Source organism: Talpa occidentalis, unplaced genomic scaffold, assembly GCF_014898055.3.
Source record: "Talpa occidentalis isolate TD23 unplaced genomic scaffold, MPIMG_talOcc4v2.1 talOcc4.7, whole genome shotgun sequence".
NCBI lineage: Eukaryota > Metazoa > Chordata > Mammalia > Eulipotyphla > Talpidae > Talpa > Talpa occidentalis.
In genome coordinates this window covers 117,779,775-117,802,498 of record NW_023605083.1, presented here as the reverse complement: position 1 = coordinate 117,802,498, position 22,724 = coordinate 117,779,775, and the positions used below count along the sequence as shown (strand labels likewise).

The 22,724-nt window shown below is 57.7% G+C and overlaps 1 protein-coding gene across 4 annotated transcripts; it reads right to left on the bottom strand.

The window, feature by feature from the left end:
- Positions 1-290: 290 nt before the first annotated feature.
- Positions 291-22,065, bottom strand: MLLT6 (MLLT6, PHD finger containing). 4 transcript variants are annotated; one of them, XM_037491884.2, is made up of 20 exons: positions 21,909-22,065; positions 20,581-20,660; positions 20,067-20,121; positions 19,723-19,832; positions 18,691-18,794; positions 18,351-18,444; positions 15,783-15,938; positions 15,077-15,175; positions 12,643-12,862; positions 11,267-11,881; positions 10,619-10,800; positions 10,292-10,400; positions 9,079-9,145; positions 8,778-8,923; positions 8,127-8,324; positions 7,935-8,023; positions 6,492-6,841; positions 5,972-6,062; positions 4,572-4,928; positions 291-4,006 (listed from the first exon to the last, which is right to left on the bottom strand). In XM_037491884.2, the coding sequence occupies exons 1-20, from the start codon at positions 22,015-22,017 to the stop codon at positions 3,965-3,967; spliced, it is 3,273 nt and encodes a 1,090-aa protein (XP_037347781.1). In that variant the 5' UTR covers positions 22,018-22,065; the 3' UTR covers positions 291-3,964. The 4 variants fall into 4 exon arrangements, with proteins under 4 accessions (XP_037347781.1, XP_037347784.1, XP_037347782.1 ...); XM_037491887.2 differs by having other exon boundaries at positions 12,724-12,862; XM_037491885.2 differs by having other exon boundaries at positions 15,783-15,935.
- Between the last annotated feature and the right edge of the window lie 659 nt (positions 22,066-22,724).

Sequence of the window (22,724 nt, the reverse complement as noted above, 5' to 3'; positions counted from 1 at the left end):
GGAGGGCGCCGCCAGGCCGAGCCGCCTCTCCCGGGGCCCCCGTGTGAGCGGGACTCCCCCCGGAGCCGCCTCCCCGCGGAGCGGAGGCCGCGTCCCCTCGCCCCCCGCGGGCCTGGCCACGCGCGCGCCCGAGCGGGAGGCCCCGGCGCGCGTGGCCAGCTGCGCCCTCGGCGTCGGCGCGTCTGGTCTCCAGCTACGTGGGACTCCCCATGCTCAAGGCAGCGCGATAGAGCGGACCCCACCCCAGCCGCAGCCGGCATGCCCCCTCTTTCCCGTCAATAAAGCCACACAATACGGCGTCTCTCTGGACTTTTTTTTTGTAAAACATTCTTTTATTAAAAGAACAAGTGCTGTTTACGAACTGCCCTTCGTACAAATAACATCCGTTATACAAAGATACAAGATCCCGGGGATGCACAATTCCAGGCTTGGGGGGAGGGGGACACTGCCTTTTGGGCTGAGGATATAAAGGTTTTAGAAAGAATGAAAAAGAAGCCCCTGGGTTTGCAAACTGTGGCTTCCCCTCCCTGCTCCCCTGGGAAGAGTCTGCTACATTGAGAAGGGTGGGGCGGATGGCGGTGAGGCAGAGCTCGGGCCTCCAGTCCCAGGTCCGGCCAGAGGAAGAGAACACTGGGGCCAAGACAGCAACCCTCAGGCCCCACTTTTCAGTAGATCAAGTCAAAGTGGTCAGGAGCCAGACCCACTTTGAATCTGGATTGATGTGATGGAGGGAGGCTGGGAAATACTGTACCCTGCCATCCCCCAAATGCCCAGGTGAAGTGACCTTACTCCCTCCAGACACCTCTCCCCAGGAAAATAAGTTTGGGACAACTGGGAGAGCTGCAGGCCGGAACCCCGGCCCACGGTGTGCTGAGGCTGGCGGCTGGCCAGGGGAACCTATCTTCGAAATCCTGCCAGCATTTCCAGTTCAGCGCAAGGGGAGTGTGGGGTTAACCTTCTCAAAACTGGCCCCTGACGCTGGCTCCCCTTTCTAGGCCTTTCCTTGGAGTACTCCCCAGAACTCAGTACAGCAATGGGCAGGGGTCCTTTCACCAGCCTCAACATAAGGACACCTGGAGGCAGCAGGAGATCCAGGAGCCTGAGGGGGAAACTCACACACACAAATAGGTAAAACTTTAAAAAAAAAAAAAAAAAGGCAACCTTTAAAGTGTCATTTTCTATGGAGAGGATCCATGAGCTCTGAGCTACCATGGTCAGGGCTACACAGATACCCCCACCGGGCACGCCCTGCACTCACACCACAATCGCATACACAGGGCCAGCCAGCCAGGGGTGGGTGCCAGGGGTGGGCAGGAGAGCCAGAGACCAGGAGGTCAGGGCCCTGAGGGCTGGTCCCGGCTCTGCCCCCCAGGCTTGGAGTTATAACCTGTGACTGGAGCTGGCCCACACAATCTCTAAAAACAGGTCCCTTCCAGCGGACACTCACACCATGACCTCAAGGCTGGACTGCGGCTCCGCACCCACACCCCATTCACAGCTCCTCCTGAGCGTGCACAGAGCTCCAAGCACAGGTCTTTTCACACTCTGCTTCCGCCCCAAACCCACATCCTTCCCCTCCCCCTAGACGAATGACCTACAAATCTGCATCTCGTCCCCATCCAAATACATCCTGGAAAAAGACCCGAGGCTGGGAGGGGCTGAGGCCAGGATAGCCATCCCCTGACCTGCGCTGAGATCCAGCTCCCTCAGAGGATCTCCACACTGCTCCAATTATAAAGCTCCTTCAAAAGAAGGAAATGCTGCTACTGCCATCACGCCCACCCCACCCTCCAGCCCCTCACTTGAGACAGCCCCAGTTCTTCCCCAGCCTGGGTCCTTCAAATCTCACCTGACTACCTGCCACTGCACCCCAGTATGGGAAAGATGGAGAACACAGACTCGAGAGATGAAAACCTGGGGCCCTGGAGGCTGGGGCGGGGGGAGGGGGGAGTCTTGGTTCCAGTGCATTAATCATTTGGACCTCTCACAGCAGTCCTGGAGCCCTTCCCTCACCATCCAGAACAGAAGTGGACTTGAGCGCTAAGTGGCCGGCCTTGGGCCAGGGCGTGGGTATGAATGGGCAGCTCTTCTAAAAATCTCTCTGAGGGTTCTTTTCTTTTCAGTGGTTTGGGGGCAGGGAGTTAGAGAGCTTAATAGATGTAGAAGCATAAAATGCTGAATTCTATCATTTCATTCTAACTGATATTTAGCATTAATAAAAAGTGAGTATTTCTGAGGTCATCACAACTGCTCCCCCCTCCCCCAAGCCCTTGCAAGTGCCTAAGAAATTGCCTCTGAAGGATTCCCACCCCCCTCCATTATCAGCTCCCTAACATCTTACAAAGTCTTATCAACAGGAATATTAATATTATTTTCAGTATCAGAAAAAAACCAGTTGAGCAGCACAGGCAAAAATATATCTGCACTACGTTTCTGTTGTTGCCAAAAATATACACATCTTCTTTTCTTTATTAAAAAAAAAAAAACCACCAACAACAAAAACCCAAACAGAAACACACAAAAAACTCCACACATGCAAAGAGACTGACATGACACGAGCATCAGGGAAAGCTGGAGACGCCACCTCCTCGCTCCCACCCCAGTGCAACTGAAACACACACAGCATCGTCTGCTCCCTCCTGGCCGGTGCGCCTCCCCCTGCCCTTGCCACCAAAGGCTCCAGGCAGATGGGGGCTCTTTAAGGTGAGAACTGCCCACTGCACCCCAGGGAAATAGCTGGTGGGTGAAGGGACAGCTGTTAGGTCAGTTTAAGCTTAAGTCTCCCCTGGTAGGCGGGGCTGAGGATAGGGCTGGGGAGGCAGGCTGGCTAATCCTGGGAGGAGGTTTTCGCTAGAGGAAGTAGCACTTTGCCCCCTACCCCCTCCCTCAATCCCTGGGGCTCCCCTTGTGCCAGGGAAGCAGAGCCAGCTATCATGGAGGAAGGGGCGCCCTGAGGGGGCACTGACACTACATGGGTCATGGGGAGGGAAGGCAGGATATTACCCTGATTCAAAGCTCCCAGCCCCCAGTTACTCTCCAATATTGGAGTACTGTTCTGGTTTTTGTTAACCATTCATGCCCCAGAAGGGGACCAAAGTTGGTGAGGTGGGGAGGGTGCCAACAAGAGCGCTGGGAGCCCCCTGTGTTGCTGCGTCATCTGAGCACTGCTCCTCTCCCTGCCCTCGGCTGCCCAGGTCCGGGGGTGTGGGAGACACACGCACGCACATGCACGCACACGCACACTCACTCTGAGTCAGGCAGCTCCATCTCCCACCCTGGCACTCCTATATCCAATAGTGCAAACAAGGGGCAGGGCACCAAGGGGGCCGGGCCTCCTCCCCCTACCCGTCCCCAACCCAGAGGTGGGGAGCTTTGCCATCCTGTCCCTTCCTCAGCCCCCTAGTCTGTGGGTTTCTACAAGCTCAGCTTGTAACCCTGTTGGGGGGCAGGGGAAGGGGACCAGTGAGAAACAGTCCAAGGATCCCTCCTGCCATCCATCCGAGTTGGGAAGAACGCAGGTAAAGTAGGGCCGCCCCTTCTTCCATAAAAGACTACAGCAAGAGGGCAGGCCCAGGGCCCATCCCTCCACTTTTTCCCACTCAATTGCTGATCCACTTTAGTGGCAGGCTCAACCAACCCCCCACTTATGCCATGCCCACTTCTCTCTCTGGGCGACCTCAAAACATTTGCTGAGTTTGGGCGCTCCTAGGCAGCCCGGGAGCCTGTCCTCCCTCTGACCCCTCACAAAGGGGTCAGTGCAGAGGGCAAAGGGGACCAGATGGAAGGGACTCCCCTCTGGGTCTCAGTCCTCGGCACCAGGAGTGCCCCACACTCCCTAGAACACAGCGCACACTTGGGGCCGGGACTCCCCAGTGCCTGAGCACAGGGTGCTCACTCCAGACTGGGACCCCTCAGGCCAGGACCTACCCCCTCCACCTGGGGGGTCAGGCGGGGTGTGGGTGGATTAGCCTTTTTCCTGGTTGACTGAGGCTCCTTTGTCAGCGGCCTGGAAAGAAAGGAAGGGAGGCTGGGTGTTTACGAGGTGTCTGATCCTCACACCCAGCCAAGAACAGCTTCCTGGGTCAAGAAAGCTGTTGTGGGGGCAATGAAGGAGGCGAGCTGAAGCCCCTGGGCTTGGGCCCTGGCCAGTGCACACCAGGGATGGGGAAGGAGCCCTATACGAGGGCGCCCGGCTAAGTGGGCACATGCCAGCCACGGTTGGAGCCCCGGGTCCCAGTGTACATCCTCTGGAAGAAGGAGGCCCTCTTCTCAAAATGGCCCACGCAGGGTATCATCTTTTTCTAAGTGGCCGCTCAGAGGATACAGCATTCTCCAGCTGATCTTCTCAGTGGGGGGCATCACCACTGGTCCCTTCACCACTAGCTGAGCTCAGAGGGCACCTTTCCGGGATCTGCCAGAGGGCTGCAGAGGCCCTCCAGGATCTGGAGCAGGGAGGGGACTTTGCTGACCTAGGGATCACTTCTTCCTGCCGGTCATGCGTCTGATAATGTACCTTCTAGCTCAGCCCATCAAGGAGAAGGGAGACAGGACAGCCGCAGGCCCCTACTCACCCCTCCTTTGGGGCCACTGCCACTGCTGTCCGCCCCCGACAGGCTGAGGAAGGGGTTGGTCTGGGCAGTGAGGACTGGAGGTCCGCCTGCTGCTGCCACTGCTGCGGCCGCAGCTGCTGCGGCCATGAGACTTGTGTTGTTGCTGAGTGAAGGAGTTACCAGGGCTCCGGCGGGCAGCAGGGGTGGGGCAGATGCTGTGGGCAGCAGGCCAGGGGTGCCCGCGGACAACAGCGGGGTGGAGCTTCCTGCCAGCAGGCTGGCCATGGGCAGTTGGGAGCCCCCGGCCATCTGCAGCCGCTGCAGCTCCCGCTTCTGCTGGATCTGCTGGATCATCTGGTAGACAACTGTCTGGTGTTCCTGAGAGGAGGCCAGGCTGCCCATTGGCCAGGGCTCCCGGGGGCCGGCATGCCCTGCTGAGCCCAGGCCCCACCCCACACAATGGAACCACGGGGCAAGAGGCCTCCCATCAGCAGACACCAAGGTTTTATCTCCCACTCTCTTTTTAGGCCCTCAGTGCAGGGCCCCCCATCTGGGCGAGAAGGTGGCTGTCCACCATCAGCGCTTGCCAGACGGGGCTAAGGGCGAGGGCAGGACGCCGAACGTCTCTGGCTCCAACCTCCCTCATGAAATCAGTTCCTCAGTTGCTGTGACAGCCACAGCTGCCCACAGGGGAGGGAACACCCCAAGTCAAGGAACACTAAAGTAGGTCAATAGTTCTTGACTCTCCCACTTTTTTTCATTTAAGAGTCATTACTTTGCTCTGAAGAGGCAGGATTTTCAGCGTTCCCCAAGCCAAAACAACTTATCCAGGTTTTACCTTAACAAATCTTGCCCCAACCCCTGTTCCCATCTGGCACTGACAGGGAACTGGCTCAACTGGTTTCGGGTCTGTATCTCTAATGTCTCTTCGTGTGAGTACGGTTATTTTTTTTAACTTCCTGCAGTTACGTGTGTATATATGCATGTGTGTATATTATTTTTACTGTGTCTCTGTGCTTGAAGATAGAACTACTTCCTCCTTTGCCTTTTTAAGAGGCCAAACTCCTATTCTCTAAAGGAAATCTTAGCAAAATCCAACATACAAGAAAGACCCAGAAGAGCTCTCTGCTCGAGGGCTCAGCTACCTCTCCACAAAGACCTTGGGGTTCTCCCTGAAGATCCTCGGGGCACGATAGGATGTGCTCAGTTACTGAGGACTCGGCACCCTGCAGATCCTGGTAGGAGGCTGTGATGTGGGGCCACTACAGCATCCTTGCCCCCGGGCCCCCACATGCCAGAGGAAGTCAGCTCTCGCCCCACAGGCATAACCTCTAGCCCAGGATGCCCTGAGATGGGCCCTTGGGCAGAGCTGGCGGAGGGAAGCAGGGGGCTCGGGTGGCCCGGGAAGGGAGGGGCCTTACCGGGGTCAGCTGCGGGGAGGCCAGGAGCTGCTGGAGCTGCTGGAGCTGCTGCTCTTGTTGCTGCAGGAGGTGTCTCTGCTGCTCCGTTAGACTGAGGCAAGGACAGAAAACACAGACCATGGGAAGGGACAGGGAAGCAATCCTCCCTGTCCCCCCACAGCTCCCAGACTCCCTCAGACCCAGGTGGAGAGAGGCAGGGGTATGTGATTTTACAGAACTAAAGAGAAAGAGACTGAGCTCAGAGTACAGTGGGAGGATAGTTAGACCAAAGAACTTTCCCAGAAGGAAAACGCAAGTTAGAGTACAGAGTACACAGACTGCTTTGTCCCTGCAGAGCGACCATCCAAAGGGCACACTAGCACCTAACGTCTGGGGAGTACCTGGGCCCAAGAGATGACTAGATTCTATACCCTGTCAGACTGGAGGGCACTTGTCTGTCTAGGGGACTGTGGGGTTTGCAGGGCGTCCCCCCCAGAGCCAGCCTCCCCATTCCCTTCCCCAGGGCTGAGCTCTCCCTCACCTGTTGAGACAACCTGGCAGCTGCAGCGTAGGGGCCCCGCCAGCCTGGCTCAAGCCCGCAGGGTTGGGGGCGGCAGCCCCATTCAACCCCCCCAGGAGCCCATTAAGGGGCAGGGCCCCGCTGCCCGCCAGCCCCCCCAACAGCCCGTCAGCCATGGGCATCGTCCCCAGTCCCGCTGCCCCGGGTGCCCGGCCCAACCCATTCTGTGGCTGGGGCGGGAGCGGGGCAGGGGCCCCAGGCAGGGCCAGGGGCAGAGTAGCAGGGCTCTGCTGGAGCAGGGGCAGCGGTGGGGGCGTGCTGTGGAAGGACAGCGACGAGCTGCTGCGACTCGGGCAGCCTGAGTGTGGGTCCTGGGGAGGGAGGGGGAAGGGAGGGGTCAGAGAGGCAGGGGGCCAGCATGACATTACTGGCCCCCGGCCCAGCACCCACCAGCATTCTCACAGTACACAGTCACCCCCACCTCACCCCCAAGCAGAGCCACCCAGGAGGAAGAAGCAAGGCCCAGGGATCACGACTAAGAACCCAAATTGTCTTCACAAATCAAGTGTACAGATCACTTCTGGAGGCCCAGCAACACTCATCAACCTTGTTTAATGACAAACAGTGATGATGCTAGTAGCCCGGGATCAGTGCTGGGCCTGAACTATGTCGTTACCCCCATTTGATGGGCGAAACCACTGACTCTTAGATTGAGTAACTGCAGGCAAGAGACCAGCAAGTGGCACGCAAGGCTCAGATGCAAATCCTGTGTCCACAGTTCAGTGGCTTGACTGGCTTCTGTCTCAGTTTACTCACTGACAACAAGGGGGGTAGCAGTACCTATCCTATAAAGTTATTGTAAAGACTGAAAAAACCTATAGCTATAAAAAAAAATCTCAGCACAGGACATGACAAAGGGCAAGTGGGTAATTAGTGTTAGTCATTATTATGGTTATTATTGCCCAAGTCACACAGTTAGTAAGTTCCAGGGAGAACAAGAACCCACATTGTTTGATTTCAATAATAACCACAGCTTAACAATAGCAACTGCTACCCCAACCACTGCCAATTACACAGGAATTACTTTGTGTGAGGCGCTGTAATAAACCGGTCACAAATACTCAGAGGGGCCCTCCCGCACCACCTTATACATATCTATGGAAAAAAAAACCCTCCCGTCCTCCCTCCTAGCCCTCAAATTATTTTCACCCCAGTCCTTTTCCTGGTTTGTAGCTATTGTTTTCTGGGATTAAACCTATCTTCAGGAGCAGGACTGTGTTGATTTTGATTGCTTAGCCAGTGCCTGGCACTGAGTAGGCACTTCATAATTATTAATCAATAAATGAATGGATCAATCAATTGGAGCCCAGGCTCCAATGGCTGTAGGATGGAGGTGGGGCAGGAAGTTCCTGTGCCTCCCGCCCCTACTCACCCCCGCCCCTTCACCCTCCCCGCGGCTCCCACCTCGGAAGACGTGGACAGCGAGTTGTCCAAGCCGAGACTGTTCTTCCCCGGTGGGCTCTTGCTGGTGCTCAAGGAATCGCTGCTGCCGGCTGAAGAACGGGATCGGGGCGGGAGGTCAGGGGCTGGAGTCGCAGCCAGTTCGAACCTCCCGGCTGAGGACCCCACTCCTGGGCTGGAGGGGATTCCCCTCACCTTGGGGAGGCAGGCCATAGAGCCCGGGGACGGGCCCGTTGGCGGCAGGCATGGCGGCAGACAGGGCGGGGAAGGGCACGGAGAGCTGCACGTTGAGAATCTGCAACCGCTCCTTCTTGGCCGTCAGGCTCAGGATCTGCTCCTGAAGCCGCTGGTTTTCCTTCTGCAGCGCGTGCAGAGCCTTCAGCATCTCCACGACTGCAAAGAGACGGCGCCCACACCTGAGCCCCGAGGGCCCGCGGAGGCGGGGCGAGAGGGCCAGGGGCGGGGCCTGCGGAGGAAGCGGGACCGAGTCCCACACGGGAGAAGGCGCCGGCTCGGGCACCCAGGTGAGCGCAGAGCTGCGGGACCTGGGGATCTAGAGGTGTGAGGACCAGGGGCGGGGCCTGCGCTCGGGATCCGGGCCTGGCGATTGAGAAAGAAGGGGCGGGCGGAAATTGGGGCTTGGTAAGGTGTGGCTCGGCGGGCGCGAGCCGACGGCAGGTGCGGAGGGATTGGGGCCAGGCGCCCGGCCGGCAAGAGTTAAAGGTGAGTTGAGGCCCGAAGTCGGTAAGAGTCCGGCCCTGAGAGGCAGAACTTCAAAGACATTGGTGGGGACGTGACCCTGGTCTGGGGATCTTGGTCTCCCAGCCCGGCGACACCCCTTCTCACTGTTGACTCCAGCCTCGCCGTCGCCCTGCTTCTCCAGCAGCTGCTCCATGTTAGTGGTTCCGGGGGCAGCTGGGTCTAGCTGGCTGCCCCCGCAGGGTGCAGATGCCGTCTGGTCAAAGAGCGCGGGGAGACTGCTGATGGGGGACCTGGGGTCACAAGGGAAAACCGGGCTCAGGCTTGCGTCAAGTCCCCAGTGAGGTCTCACTCCCTCTCCCACCTCCCCACAGGGGTTCCAGGCCTTACCCGAGGGTCCCCACCCTCCCCACTCCCAACCCCTCCCCCGAGCGGCCCCCTCCCTCACATGGAAGACAGACTCTCCTGGGGGGAGGTTCCCCGACACCGGAAACTGCAGTCCTCCAGGTCTGGCTCTTGGAAGGAGAAGGGAGGTTAGGGATCAGCGGGGAAGGGAAGCCAAGGACCTCCGGGTTCCCGCCAGAGAAGTGGGCCAGGGACCTGGGACCTCACCCCCGTCCATCACCCTGGATTTCCCAACCCGATTGGGAGTTCTAGCTTGGGAATCCTGGCTTTGAAATCTGGGCCCTTGGGAGACGAACCCCCGCATCTGGCCTTTCTTTCTTGAGGCAGCCTGGCTACTTTCATAATCCACCTTCCAATTTCTTTCCTGAAGCTGCTGTAATTGGGATCAGGACAGACCTAGGTTGGACTGGAAGCTTGGACTCGATACTTGCTGTGTGACCTTGGGTGCAAAACTAACCTCTCTGAAGCTACTGTTATGAAAATTAAAATAAGGTAATAAATGTGACGTGTTGAACTGGAGGGTCTGGCTGGCATGCTGCGTGTTCTTAATTATAGCTATGATCATAATTAGCTTTCCATGGTTTTTTATGTTCATAATCTCAAAAATCAGAAGGTAGAACCCTTTGTTGGGCCAGAGAGTTAGGGTCTGGGATAGGAAAAGAGTCATCCTTCTCTGTCGAGTCTTAACCCTGCAGTGGGTTCGACCTCTAAGAGGACCCACCTGACCCGGCGGCCGGGCCCGCAATCCCGCCCCCTAGCGGGCCCAGTGGTGTCTCTGCAATCAGCTCTCCCGGGCAGGGTAGGCTCGGTGAGAAGGTGGGGCACTCGTGACCCGCCCCTTAACTCCTAAATACCTGGAGAGCAGGTTACGGACTGTGGGGCAACCTTGACCCCACGGCGGGGTCAGTGGCTTGCGGGGAGCGGTGCTGCCGCGGCTGGAGAACTGTGCTTGGAGTCAGGAAACCAGAATTGGAGCTACAGTTCTGCCTTTCCCTAATTCCCTAGCGCAACTGCCTTGAGCAAGTCATTAATCTGCCTTTTTCCTCTGTGAGATGGAGACTGCTGCCTTGCCCCCCTTACCTGGTGTTAAAGTGAAAATGCACCCTGGTTGGTTGTGTGTGAAATTATTGTTTTTGCATGGTGGGCAAAGGCCAGAGGGACGGGGCAGGCAGAAAGCCCGCTCATCCTTTATGGGGTGACATGCAAGTAATGGGTGACTCTCAGGATTTGGAAGAGAGTGGAATGGGGTCACATACCTGTGTGGCTGCTCTCGGCTTGGGTGAGGAGAGGGTTAACGGCACCCATGGGGGTTCCAAAGATGTGGGTAGAAGGGAGGCTAAAGGTAGAGCCAGCCAGAGAAAACACCTAAGGGAAAAGGAGGTACATCCCGCCTGGTGGTTATTCTTGGATCTAGGGCACAAATGTGTGTACTGGGGTGGAGGGCACCAGGTGTGCTGGGGAGGAGCCAGAACTAGAGCATTCCGGTGGCCATCAAGTCCGCTCTCTCACATTCCCCAGAAGGCCGGCCGGGGTCCTCTGCAGCCCTGCCCCACCTGCTCAGGGGTGGAGGAGTGACGCCTCACCTGAGTGGTGGAAATAGAAGCAGAGGAGGAGGGGAGGGTGCTGGTGAATGGAGAGCGGCTGAGGCGAGGCAGGGCTGAGGTCCCTGGAGGCCCCAGCAGGCTGGAGGAGAGTGGGGTGCTGCAGACAGCCCGCAGCATCCCGCCACCGTGGGAGATGGGGTCCTTATTACTGGTGTAGATGCCTATAGGCACAAGAGAGACACAGAGGGAAACCAGTCACTACTCCCCCAGAGCCCGCCTCAGTCAGATAGCTGGGTCAGCCCCTCCTCAGGGAGAGGACTCCCCGGGAACTGGCCATACCCTCCAGTCTAATCCTCTGGTGGCAAAGATGTCACTTCCTGCCTGGGTAGTATCTGCTTGACGTGCCTGCTTAGTAAACTGCCCCGCCCAGGCCTGGAGAATTCCTAGCTTTTCTAATTCCCAGACCAAAACTTGGTAAGTCCTACAGGTAGTCTATCCCAATCTCCCCCTGCAACCAAGCAGAAGACCGATAAGTGCATGTATTGAGGTGACTGTCACGTCCGTCCTTCATCCCTGTCCTTTGCAGCAGTTTCTGTCTCATTTCCTTCTAACAGCGTGTTTATGCCTCTAGCCCCTCACCAGACTGGCTGGGCCCTGAGATGCCCTCCATCCCCAGGGGTCACTAACCTGCCCCCAGCAGAGGGGACTCCAAGCTCAGGCTGGGCAGGCTCCCTGCAGGCCCAAAGGTACGGGAGGCCAGACCACCCAGGCCAGAGCTGACGAGGGAACCTCCGGAGAAGGGTGAGGCAGCAGTGGCTGTAAAGCCAGCCAGCTGGGCACCAGGCAGGGAGGGGGCAGCTGGGCCCCCAGCGCCCTCCTTGTTCCGGCTACCCTTGGGACGGCCTGGTCCATGTCGACTTCTCTTGCTGGCTTTGTGCTTCTTCTCCTTTAGGCCTGTCTCCGGGGTCTCCTCCGTAGGCACAGGGGCAGCGCTCAGTGTGGGCATCCGCTTGTGAGTGCCTGCTGAGGCCCCGGACCCAGAGATGTGGGGAGACTTATAGTCCCCAGGGGAGGGGGCCCGGGCCCGGCCCGAGCTGGAGGTGGTGGTGGAGAAGCGCATGATGGGCCCAAAGCCAGAGAAGACCACTTTCTGCTCAAAGAGATCAGCCTTGGGGGGCTCGGGGGCTGAGGGAGAGGCGGGGGCTGAAGGGGTTGGGACTGTGGGCTTGGAGTACTTGTCCTCCTCTGGCTGCTCCAGCTTGGGGAATGCAGAGAAGTCGGGGGAGCTCTGCAGGGATGGAACTGCACAGAAGAAAAAGGGGATTACAGCTAGGCCCCAGAGCCCCTCCATCCCATACCGGGCTGGCACTGGTGGAGAGAGTTCTGGTCAGGCCATGAATACGCCTGTTTTCTTGTCCCAGCTCTGCCACTGTCTCTGTGTCCTGGGGTCAGTGTCCCCTCTCTCTGACTTTCCCACCTGTGATCAAGTGGGAAGAAATAAACTCCACCCTACGGGCCTCACCGAAGGACTCTAGCAATTACAGGATAACATCAGTGTTGGTGCTTTAAAAGTGGGGCCTCCCTAGTGGCACAAGGGGTTAAATCTCAGCACTATGAAGCTATCCACAGTCACTGCAACACAAGTTTGATCCCTGGCCAGGGAGCTACCCACACGGTGCAGCAGACCTCTCCTGTCTCGCCCGCTGTTCCCCTCAGCAGTGTATTTCCGTCGGTCTGCCTGTTCTGCTCCCCACTCTGTCTCTGGTGAATCCTCTCCCCTACACACACCTCTGGCCTGTACCCCAGCTCTTGTGTGCATAAATAAATCTTTTTTAAAAAATGGCCCCTTGCTCTGCAGGGGCCAATGGACACTGCTGTAGGGCGAGAGGACTGGCCCTCAGAGGGAAAGAGTTAAGGGAGGGTTTGGAAGAGTCACTCTGTGGGGTTTCCCTGTCTTGATCCAGAAGCAAATGAGATGCAAACCAGTATGCAAAGGCCCTTGCTAGAGAGGCACAGGCTGGGAAGTGGCCTCTGTCAGCCTTCTCCAGGATGCCCACACTCACCTGCAGGCTGGAAGGGCCCCCCAGAGGAGGAGGAAGAGGAGGAGGAGGAAGAAGAGGAGGCGGAGGTGAAACTGCTCACACCTTTCCCACTGCTCAGTTTCTTCCCCTTGTGACTCAAGCTATGGCTGGAAGACTTTTTCCCCTTCGTGTCCCTGCTGCTCTCAGAGGTCTCCTGAGTGCTGGCCTCGTGGTGGGAGGAGGAGGAAGCTGAGGAAGAGACCTGAAGGTGGAAGAGGAGAAGGTTCAAGGCCAGCCATCCAGGTCTGGGTTCACCCCGCCTTGGGAGTGGAGGAGGGCAGTTAGCTTCAGAAAGACTTTCAAGCAGGGCGATGGTGGTGGGAGCCCCTAACTACGGATGGCGAAGCGGCTGTGGAACTCCTGAGTGCAGGACCGGGGAGTGCTCTGAACCAAGCAGTCTTTCACCTCGGGCAGGAATGTCGAGGGCAGGGGAGAGATGAACTGTTCCTGGAATGTGGACAGATATACTCACGTTCATTCCTTCATTTAAGGGAGATCACGGGGCAAATGGGCTGTCCTGGCCCCCTTTGTGGGCCCTCCCGTTGCTGCCACTCCCTGCCCACTCCAAGCTGCAGCCACCTGGCTGACAGGGGGCTCTTCCTCAGCAATGCAAGCCTGTAGTGCAGGCCCTCTCCAGGGGAGCCCATCCCGTCTCTCCCAGGAAACTTCTCATCCATCAAAACCAGCTGGAAAGTCCCTCCTCCCATGAAGCCTGGATCCCTGGGTGCAGCAGTTACTCTGTTGTCTTACATTCAGGGTACTGAGGTGTGAGGCCCTTCTCCGAGGGTGGTGAGGTGATAGCTGGAGAATGGACTCTGGGTGGGGCAGAGTGAGTGGTGAGCCCAGCAGGCTTCATGATTTGCCACAGTGACAGGGCATGGTCTCGACGGCCTGAGTAAGCGTCAGTGTCCTTATGGGGCTGATGACGCCTATTTGCAGAGTTACACGGTGCTTAGTGCCAGGTAGTGGTGTGGGGCCTGGTCTGGTGGTAGTCCTGATGGTGGTGGCTGCGACATACTGCGATGTTGTGCAGCGACTAAGATACAGGCCCTCAAGTCTCACACCTGGATTCAGATCTCGGCTCCACCACTTACTAGCTATTTGTTTTTCGGCAAATTACTTAACTTCTCTGTGCCTCAGTTTCTTATTAAATGGGGCTAATAAAATACCTCCTTCATCGGGTTATTTTGAGGATAAATGAGCTACTTCCCACGCATCCCTTCTATCCCCATTCTAGAAGAGCGTCTGGCAAGAGGCGAGTTAGGGCTTCCTGTTATTTCCTGCTGGTGGAGACAGGTAGCCAGTATGGTGCTGAAGGCCCACGTGCTGGAGGGAGGATGGATAGGGATGGGGAGCCACCCCCACTGCCCCTCCATGGGTGGAACCCTGGTCTCTAGTCTTCCTCTTTGTTCTTTCAACAGCTGGAGTTCTGAAGGGAGCCAGATGTGTTTGAGAGCCCGGGAAAAGAGGGGCAAGGGGGAGGGGTAACTGAAATACTGGGGCTGTGGAGGGGGATAGGTGGAGTATGGCAACCTGTCCTAGTGAGATGCCCAGCCCTTGGGGCACTGCCTAGACCTCTGGCCTTCTCTTTCCACCAGTCTGTAGGCCCCAGGGAAGGTCACTGGGCGTGGATAATGAACTCTTCCAGGTGAGTCCTGGGAAACTGGGAGGGGAGATTACTGGGACAGTTGCCACAGCAACATCACCCTGGAAACCTGACACCTAGCCTGCTAAGATGCCCAGAGCTCTGCCAACCTCCTGAGGCAGGTGGAGGGGAAGGGGGCAGTTTCTCCTGATCCCTCTTCTCCTTCCTTGGGGAAAGGGTGGGGAGGGCTGCTCTGGCTTGGATTAGCGATTCCCTGGCCCCTGCTAGGGTCTATCAGTTGCTCATCCAGATGTTGCCCATTTCTGGAGAGAGGCCTGACATACCATGCCCCACTGGGAAGGGTGGGATGAGTGGGGTTTCAGGGAGTTGTCCAAAGGCCTGCCCTGCATGCCATTGTGGCTCCCACTTTGAATCCCTCCAACTTGCATGTCACCCAACTGGTTAGGTGACAGGTTCTGGGCATCCTCCTGATGTGGGGGGTGGGGTACCTACTGGGGGAACTGCCTGAGTACTGTATCTGCAGCCCTGTGCTGAGCCTCTGTCTGGACAGAGGCAGATGTGAACATCTCTGGCAGCCAGGAGGCAGGGTGGGACCCTACACCCTCCTGGCTGGTCAGTGACTGGTGAGGGTGAGGTGCACAGGCCCCTGCTAGGTTAGAAAGATGGGGTGTTAGAGGCTGATAGGGTGGGGAGCAGAAGCCATTAACCTGGAGTTGGGGGGGTGCCCAGGCCCCTGGCTCTCCCTCACCTCTCATACCTTGCCTCCCTCCCACTGTTGTGACCATCCCTCCTGGGTATGGACAATAGTACCTTGTCAGCAGTGGGGACCACAGGCGGGGTGAGGATGCTGGGGGGTGACTCAGGCCGCTTCTTGTGCTTCTGTTTAAGGCGTTCTTTGTCCTTTCGACTCTGGGGAAGAAGTGACCAGATATCGGTGCTGGGGAACAGTCTGGGTGAGGATAAACGTGACAGGTGGGCATCCTCTCCTATGGAGGGGCTGGGTGACTCTGGCCAGACAGGGGTGTGCTGGCAGGTTCCTCTGAGAGCCAGCCGCCCCCCCCCTCATCCTCACTGCCTGCTAAAAATAGCCTGTCCCATTATCATACCAGTGACACAGAGCACCGCATGCATGAGCCGGCACCTGCAAAGGTGTCCACTGGGAGGTGAACCTGGGCAAAAGGACGGGTGCCAGCATGCTGGGACATGTGGCACGAGGGATGCTGTCCTGCACACTTACAAACTGGGCAGCAACATGGTTAGACTGTGGAGGTGGCACACACATGGGGGCACTGGGATGCTGTCTCGGCATGAGGACCCAGGAGGAACCACACAGCTTCAGGAAAGTCCGGCCCTCACTTCCCTCTGTGACCCTTACATGTTACTTCCTCAGTCTCCTCCTGGCCTTCAGTGGCCTCGGAGGAAGGAAGCGGGCAGACCCCGAGGTCTTGGGGACACTTTGCGGTGGGTTCTTAAAAGAGATGTCTGTGAATCTGACAGGAGGTGGAAGAAGCCTTACCTTTTTCTGGCCTCTCTCGTGGTGGGAAGGGTGCTTCTCTTGCTGGGTGGAAGGCGAAGCTGACCGGCTTCTCCTGTCAGCGATGAAGCCACTGCCACTGCCCCCTGTGCCTGCTCCTGCTCCTCCACCTCCCCCACTGGTGTGCCGGGACGTCTTCTGGGGAAAGAAGTGAGGGGTATGGCCAGACCCTCCTCTCACTAGCTTAGGGAGAGGTGCGTAACGGTCACATGATGCTGGGGGCCAGTCCTCCAGCATGGAGGACTGCCCTGCCTTCACATGGAGGACCTTGTGTCCTCTACAGTGCTCTGCTCGGTAGAAGGGCAAGCATCCTAGAACTTCCCCAACTGGCTCATCTAAAGCACTGGGTAGCTGAAGTCCAGAAGAGGCAGGGTTGTGTCTCAGCCCCAGCAAGGCCTGGAGTTAGGATGAGCCCCATTTCTGTCTCTCAACCCACCCCCCTCTCTGGACCCCTCTCAGGCAGCCTAGTTCTGCTGCCTGCTCCCCTTTACTCCACACAGCATCACTCCCAGGCACTTCCCTCTAGCTGCCAGCCCCTGTGCTCTTGTTCTTGGGCCTTCCCCTCCACCAAAACAGTGGTTCCTTCTGTCCACATGCTGCCCTTAAAAGAGGGAAGTAAAATCTACAATAGCAATAGCCCAAGTGACCCCCCATGCTGCCGGCCTCCCAGCCAGGACCTGTCCCCCAACCTTCATTGCCAGTGGACCTCCCGCTGCAGGTCCAGGCTGGTGGCTTCACCCACCCTAGACTTGCAGTTACTCCCTCTAGGGTCACCTACTACTTCCCAATTGCCAACCCCAAGGACTAATTTGAGGCCTCGACCTTGTCAGTACCCCCAGTGGACACCAATAACACCCTGCTGAGTTCTAGGCTCTTCCATGCATCTTTTCACATCTTGACCCACTCTACTCTGGTGGGCACCTGGGAATTCCAGGCCCAGCCTTACACACCTGGGCTGTTACACACCCTGCCCAGGTGTTTGACAGTCACCAAATGGTCTGACCTCCCCACTTGGTACCTCCTATAAGAAGAACTGACTCCCAACCTTCCTAAGTTGTCATCAAGCCCTGAAACCAAGGTGACCATATAGCTTATGATCCAAATCAGGATACTTTTGAAAACGAAAGGGGTAGCTATTAGTAATTACACAGGGCAACTGTCACAAACCAGGACTGTGGGGGCAAAGCATGACACATGCTAACCCTACGGAAGTCTGCTGCATTCCCCAGTCACAGCACCCCCAGGGATTCAAGCCCTATCCACCCAATGTCCAGGGCCTGGCTCCTATGTGCTACCCTCAAGTCTTCCTTAGCCACCCCCACACAAAGGCATGTCTACCTAGAAATGGTTCTAGAGCCCAGGCTTATGCCTCCACCCCCCCATTCTTGCAGCTGTCCCCAGCTACCAGCCTGGGCCTTTTGGATCCAGCTTCACGGTGGCTGCCAGAGTGCTCTTCCTAAAAAACAAATCTGATCAGGTTGCCTTTCTGCTCGAAAGCAGTCTTATAAGCCTGTGGCCTGGAGGTGAGGTCCAGGCTGCTTTCCTAGCCATGCCTGCCTCTCCAGGACACCCCAAAGCTTCTGGAAGACACAGGTCTCTCCATAAACATGGGTTAATGCCACTCCCCCTCCAGCTCTGCTTGGGCCACTGAAGCATGGGGCAGAAGCAAGCCTGACTCTGGCCCTGCCTGAGCTTTTTCATCTCTTTACCTGACTCATCCCCGCCAAACACCCAGTCCTGCTGCAAATGAATGCTCTTTCTCCTTTCACAACTTTGTTCATGGCAGTCCCTCTGCCTGGGATTCTTTCAAGTTTTAAAATCTTGAAAGAACCAATCCCATACACCAGCTGTGAGATAAATTTCATAACTTTGGTGGGTTTCAGCTTACTGGTCTGTAAAATGGGGAAATACAGTACAGCTAATTATGGGGGTGGCTGGGAGGATCACACAAAATAACGCACGTAAAGAACTTAGTACAGAGGCCAGGCTCATTGTTGGTGCTTATTGTTTCTATCACTTCCACTCAAATGCCACCTCTCCTTGAAGCCTCCCAGACTGGCAGACAGGGTTCTCTGGACTCTGGGAAGAACTGCTCAGTTCGGGGCCTCCCTGGTGGCGCAAGGGGTTAAGCACCGCACTATGAGGTGGTCCACAGCCTCTGCAGCACGAGTTCGAGCCCACATGGAAAGGCAGACCTCTCCTGTCTTGCCTGCTGCTCCTCTCAGCAGTGTATTTCAGTTAGTCTGCCTGTTCTGTTCCCCGCTCTGTCTCTGGTGAATCCTCTTGCCCTCCGCACCTCTGGCCTGTATCCCAGCTCTTGTATGCATAAATAAATAAATCTTTAAAAAAAAAAAGAATTGCTCAGTTCAGCTCTCACACCCCTCAGGCTGCACTTCCATTTGTTTCTCACCCAGTGGTGGGCTCTTCAAGGGCAGGGACAGATTTCTTTTCGTCTCTATCCTCTTAGCACCAGGAATCAGCCTGACCCGGAGCCCGTGCCTTCTAACCCATGGCTGACTGCCGCAGCGCGCTCTGGCAGATGAGACTCACCATCTTGCTGAAGTGGTATTTACAGTAGCCGCAGTACTTGACGTTGTCCACCTCCAGCACCTCTTCCTCACACAGCAGGCCTGCCATTTGGGCACTAACCGAGAGAGAGCAGCCTGAGAAGGACAGAGCCACAAGCCAAACCAGCCACCTCCCTCCCACCCTCCTGAACCCCACAGGGGCAAAGCCAAGGACCAGAAAGGCACTGCCATCACCACCAAGAGAAAGCAGCTAGGAGGAGCCCATTCCATTACCATCTATGGCAAACCTGGGAGGGAGTTGGTAGTTGGCCTGGGACCCTAGAGAACAGGGTAGGGGCATGGGGGATAGGCAGGGGTCTCACCAGGTAACATGGAAAGCTTGTCGACATCCATGGCGGTTACAGGTCATGCAGGCTCCTGAGGCAGCCTTGCTCTCCCGGCCCTGCTCCTCGCAGATGTAACAAGTCTGCAGGACACAGCGCAGTGGTCCCCTGCCTCCACCTGACTGTTCCTTTGGCCTCCCCCTCAACTCCACCCTCTCCCTTTGGTCTTAGGCCAGGGCTATCTAGTAGAACTTTCTGTGATAAAATGTTCTGTGATGTATTATCCAATACAGTAGCCACAAACCACATGGGCTGCTGAACATTTGAAATGTGGCCAGTGTGACTAAGGAACAGAATTTTAAATTATATTTCACTGTAATTAATTTACATAGCCACATGTGGCCCGTGGACACCATATTGGATGGTGACCTTGGATGGTGAGGCCTAGGGTCTCTGTGTCTTGCTCACTGGAGAGCCAATTCCCACCTCTGGGCCTTTGCACATGCTATTCCTTCTGCCTAGAACCGGGCACCCCACCCTACTCCAGGATGGCGCCTTCTCATTCTCCAGGTCTCAGCCTAAATGTCTCTGTCCTTGTCTCTATCCAAAACCCTTAAAATAAGATTTTTTTTAATTCACTTCCTAATTGCTTTCTTCATAATGCCATAAACTGCATTGACTTTATTTGCCTGTTTGATATGTACAGTCTTCAAACACAAGAGTGTGAGTTCACACAAGAGTAACCCGCACTCATCTCGATCGATACTGAACACTGCGCCTGGCATCTCACCTAGGTTTGGCACATAGTAGGCCAGTACAATGTATTCAGGGAATGAACGAGTGACCTGCTTCTAAGGTTGACCCCTGGCAGTGCTACTGCAAGGCTGCCTGTTTCCCGGAGTTCCAGAGCATGGGTGTGGGTGTGTGAGCGGACGGCGCCTCCCCACCTCCTGAATTCCCTGAACATGTCAGTTGGACAGAATGAAATTACACTGGATGAAGACAGAGTTTGAGGGACCCAAGGGTGTTGGCTAGGGAGGGGATCATACACGCATGGCAAGGGCTGCTGACCTTGTTGAAGCGATCATGAGGCACGTACTGCAGCACGATGGGCTCCATGGTGAGCACGTTGGCAAACTGCACCTCGGGGATGTACAGGGCACACACCACGTGGGCCCAGCCTGGGGCAGCGGGTGTGGGGCAGGCCTCAGCCGTGATGGCAGGTTGGAGACCCTGGCCCCTCACAACCCAAAACTGCAGTCTCCATCCCTGGCTTTCCCATCAGATTCCAGTGTCAAACAGGGAAGGCGAACCCAGCCTCCACTCCACCCCAGCCCACTTCTGCCTTCCCAGACCCTGCTCAGGCGGCCTGGCTGACCTCCACAGATGAGCCCGGGGCTCAGGGCTACCCTCACCTCCATTGTCAGTCCTCTTCAATGCCCCGTCTTTGTGTGGGCACAGCTCACACCTCTGCCAATGCAAGGGGGCAGAGATTGAGAGGGGGATCTTTCCAAAACAAGATGGGGTATCTGCTGAGCCCAGCCCTCCCTAAACACATGCAAAGGTACTCAGAGGAAATGATGTCTGTGCAGGATGGGTGGGGGGTAGAGGGAAGAGGACTGGCCATGAGTTGATAACTGTTGAAAATGGGTAATGAGAATAAGACTTTCACTAGAATATTCCCTCTACTTCTGTGCAGGTTGTAAACTTTCCATAATAAAAGTTCAAACCAACAAGTAAACAAAAGGCCTGCATGCCTGGGGTGGTGTAGATGAAGGATGAGTGAAGTGATAGGGCTGGAGATAGGTGTGCAGGAAACAGGAAGTCCCGGGTGACAGAACTGAGTCCCACCCTAGCCTCAGAGTCCCCTAGTACAAGGGGGAGGAGACGCTCAGGTGTTTGGGAGGGGGAGGGGAGTCTCAAACTCACCACCCTGGCTGCTCGTTCCTGAGATTCACATTTCCGGCAGAACCAGGGTCCCGTGGGCACCTGGACGATGCCATAGCAAGCTGGGGGTGGGGGAGGAGAGTCATTGAGCAAATCTGTCAGCCAGCGGCTTGTCCTAGTGTAACTGGGAGAAAGGGGTGACTAAAGGACTAGAACCAGGTCCAGCGGGGGTGGGGGGGGCAGGGGGAGGCTGCTCCCGTGGTGGGGGGGACCACTGACTAGACTGAGAGACCATCCCCAATGCCCGACAGCACAGCGTAGGGCCAGCCTTCAACCACACAACCAAGCTCTGCAACCATGGGCGGGAAGTCCGAGTCCTTGACCTTAAACTTCCAGAAGATCCTCCCCCTGCCCCCCACATGCCCTTTCTGGACCTATTTCATAGCTCCTGCCAGGGACCAGTCCTCCACTTCAGGAACAGAGAAACCCAGAGGAGACAACATTCAACACAGTCGAACACGTTTTGTTGTTATTGGAGGGGGGGGTATTTCTTAAAGGGCCAGTAAGGGAAGAGGCAGGAAAGTCGGGGGTCCAGGGACCTCATCTTCTGCCTCTAACTCTAATAGGTACAGGTCAAAAGTCAAGGCTGAGGGCAGGTGCCGTGCAGGTAACCGAGAGGAGAGTGGCGGGAAGAGCCTCCAGAGGCTGCACTAAGGGCTGTCCCAGAAAGTGGGGGCCCAGCTGGCTGTGCCAGACAGGCGGGAGATGCCAGCCGGCGCCCTCGGCGAGATTCCTCAAGGAGTTAACTCCCGAGCCATGTGCTGCTGGGGGAAACTCCAAATCGCTGCTCTCCGCTCCCCGGGCCCCGGTACGGGCTCTCTCCGAGCCTCCGCGCTTCCCGGGAGGAGCGCCGGCGTCCCGCTCCCCGGGGACCCTGCTCCTCCCTTCCCAATTCTGCTCCTCCCAGTATCCGGAAGCGGGGGGGGGGTGACCCCCCTTGACCTCACCCTCCGGGAGCCAGGACCAAAATAACCGGGCGCGAGGGGACACCTCGCAGGTAAACATTGCCCCGGCGGCCCCGACCCCGGCAGTGTGGGGCGCGGGGAGCGCGCTCGCTGCCACCCACACTGTCCCCAAACTCCCTCAACTTGGGGTGGGGGGCGCGGGACTGGAACAATAGGCAAGAAAACAATGCCTGACCCGGTCCTCCAGGACCGGGCCGGGGGAGCCCCCCCCGACGCCTCCCTCGCCTTCAGGTGGGGTGGGGGAGGGGCGCGCCAGCCCCGGGAGGTCTCGGGAGGGCGCGGCCGGGGGCGCCCCGCGCGCGCCGCCCCTGGGGTCCCGCCGCCCCCCGCGGGCCACCCCCGTACCTTGGTGGACAGCCACGCTGCACGCGTGCCCATCGCAGTAGACCAGCGGGTTCTCGGCCCAGCCCCTCTCGTCCGAACATACGCAGCAGCCTCCTACCATCTCCTTCATACTCCCATGAGCTCCCTCCGGGGCTGGGGCGGGGGGCCGGCCGGCGGGGGTCGGGGGTCAGGGGGGGAGGGAGGGAGCGGGGGGCCGCGCGCCTCCTCGCTCCCTCCTCCTCCGCCGCCGCCGCTTCTTTTCTTTGCCTGCTCCTTCCTCCTCCTCGGCGTCCTCCTCCTCCTCGCTCGCTCGGTCTGGCCGCCCCCCCCGCGGTGCTCTCGCCCTCATGCCCCGACGGGCCCCCCCAACAATGAGACCCGCGCGCCGGACTCGCCCCTGCGCGCCGCGCGCCCAGTCACCAGGGCCGCCCGCGCCCCGCGCAGCCCGGGCCCGGCGGGGGAGGCGCCGAGTGGCACATCGCGGGCGCCCGCCCGCCCGCCCCGCGCCGCCCGCTCACGCGCCGCCCCCCCGGCCCCCCTGCCCGGCCGCGGCAGCCATGGCCGCGCGCCTCCGCCTGCTCGCTCCCGGCCCGCCCGCCGCCCGCCGCCGGGTAAAGTCTTAGGTTCAGGGAACAAAGCCCGGCTGGGTAGGGAGCTTTTCGCCCGCCTGCTCCGCGCCGCTCTCCCCTTTCTTTTGCTCGCGGGGCCCTCGGCGGGCGCCCCAGACTTTCCCCGCGCGTCTTTCCGTCTCGGCCCCGGGTCTCCGATTCTCCAGCCCCCCTCAGCCCGAGTCTCCGTTCTTCACCCCAAGGAAACCGGAGGGCGGGGAGCAGGGGA

Excerpts from the sequence above, each read along its gene's own strand:
- MLLT6 (XM_037491884.2), bottom strand. The coding sequence starts at position 22,017 with ATGAAGGAGATGGTAGGAGGCTGCTGCGTATGTTCGGACGAGAGGGGC. Across the intron at positions 6,842-7,934 it reads CGCTGTCCACGTCTTCCGAG|GACCCACACTCAGGCTGCCC; the intron begins GTGGGAGCCGCG and ends CTCCCTCCCCAG. Across the intron at positions 4,007-4,571 it reads GCAGTGGCCCCAAAGGAGGG|GCCGCTGACAAAGGAGCCTC; the intron begins GTGAGTAGGGGC and ends CTTTCTTTCCAG.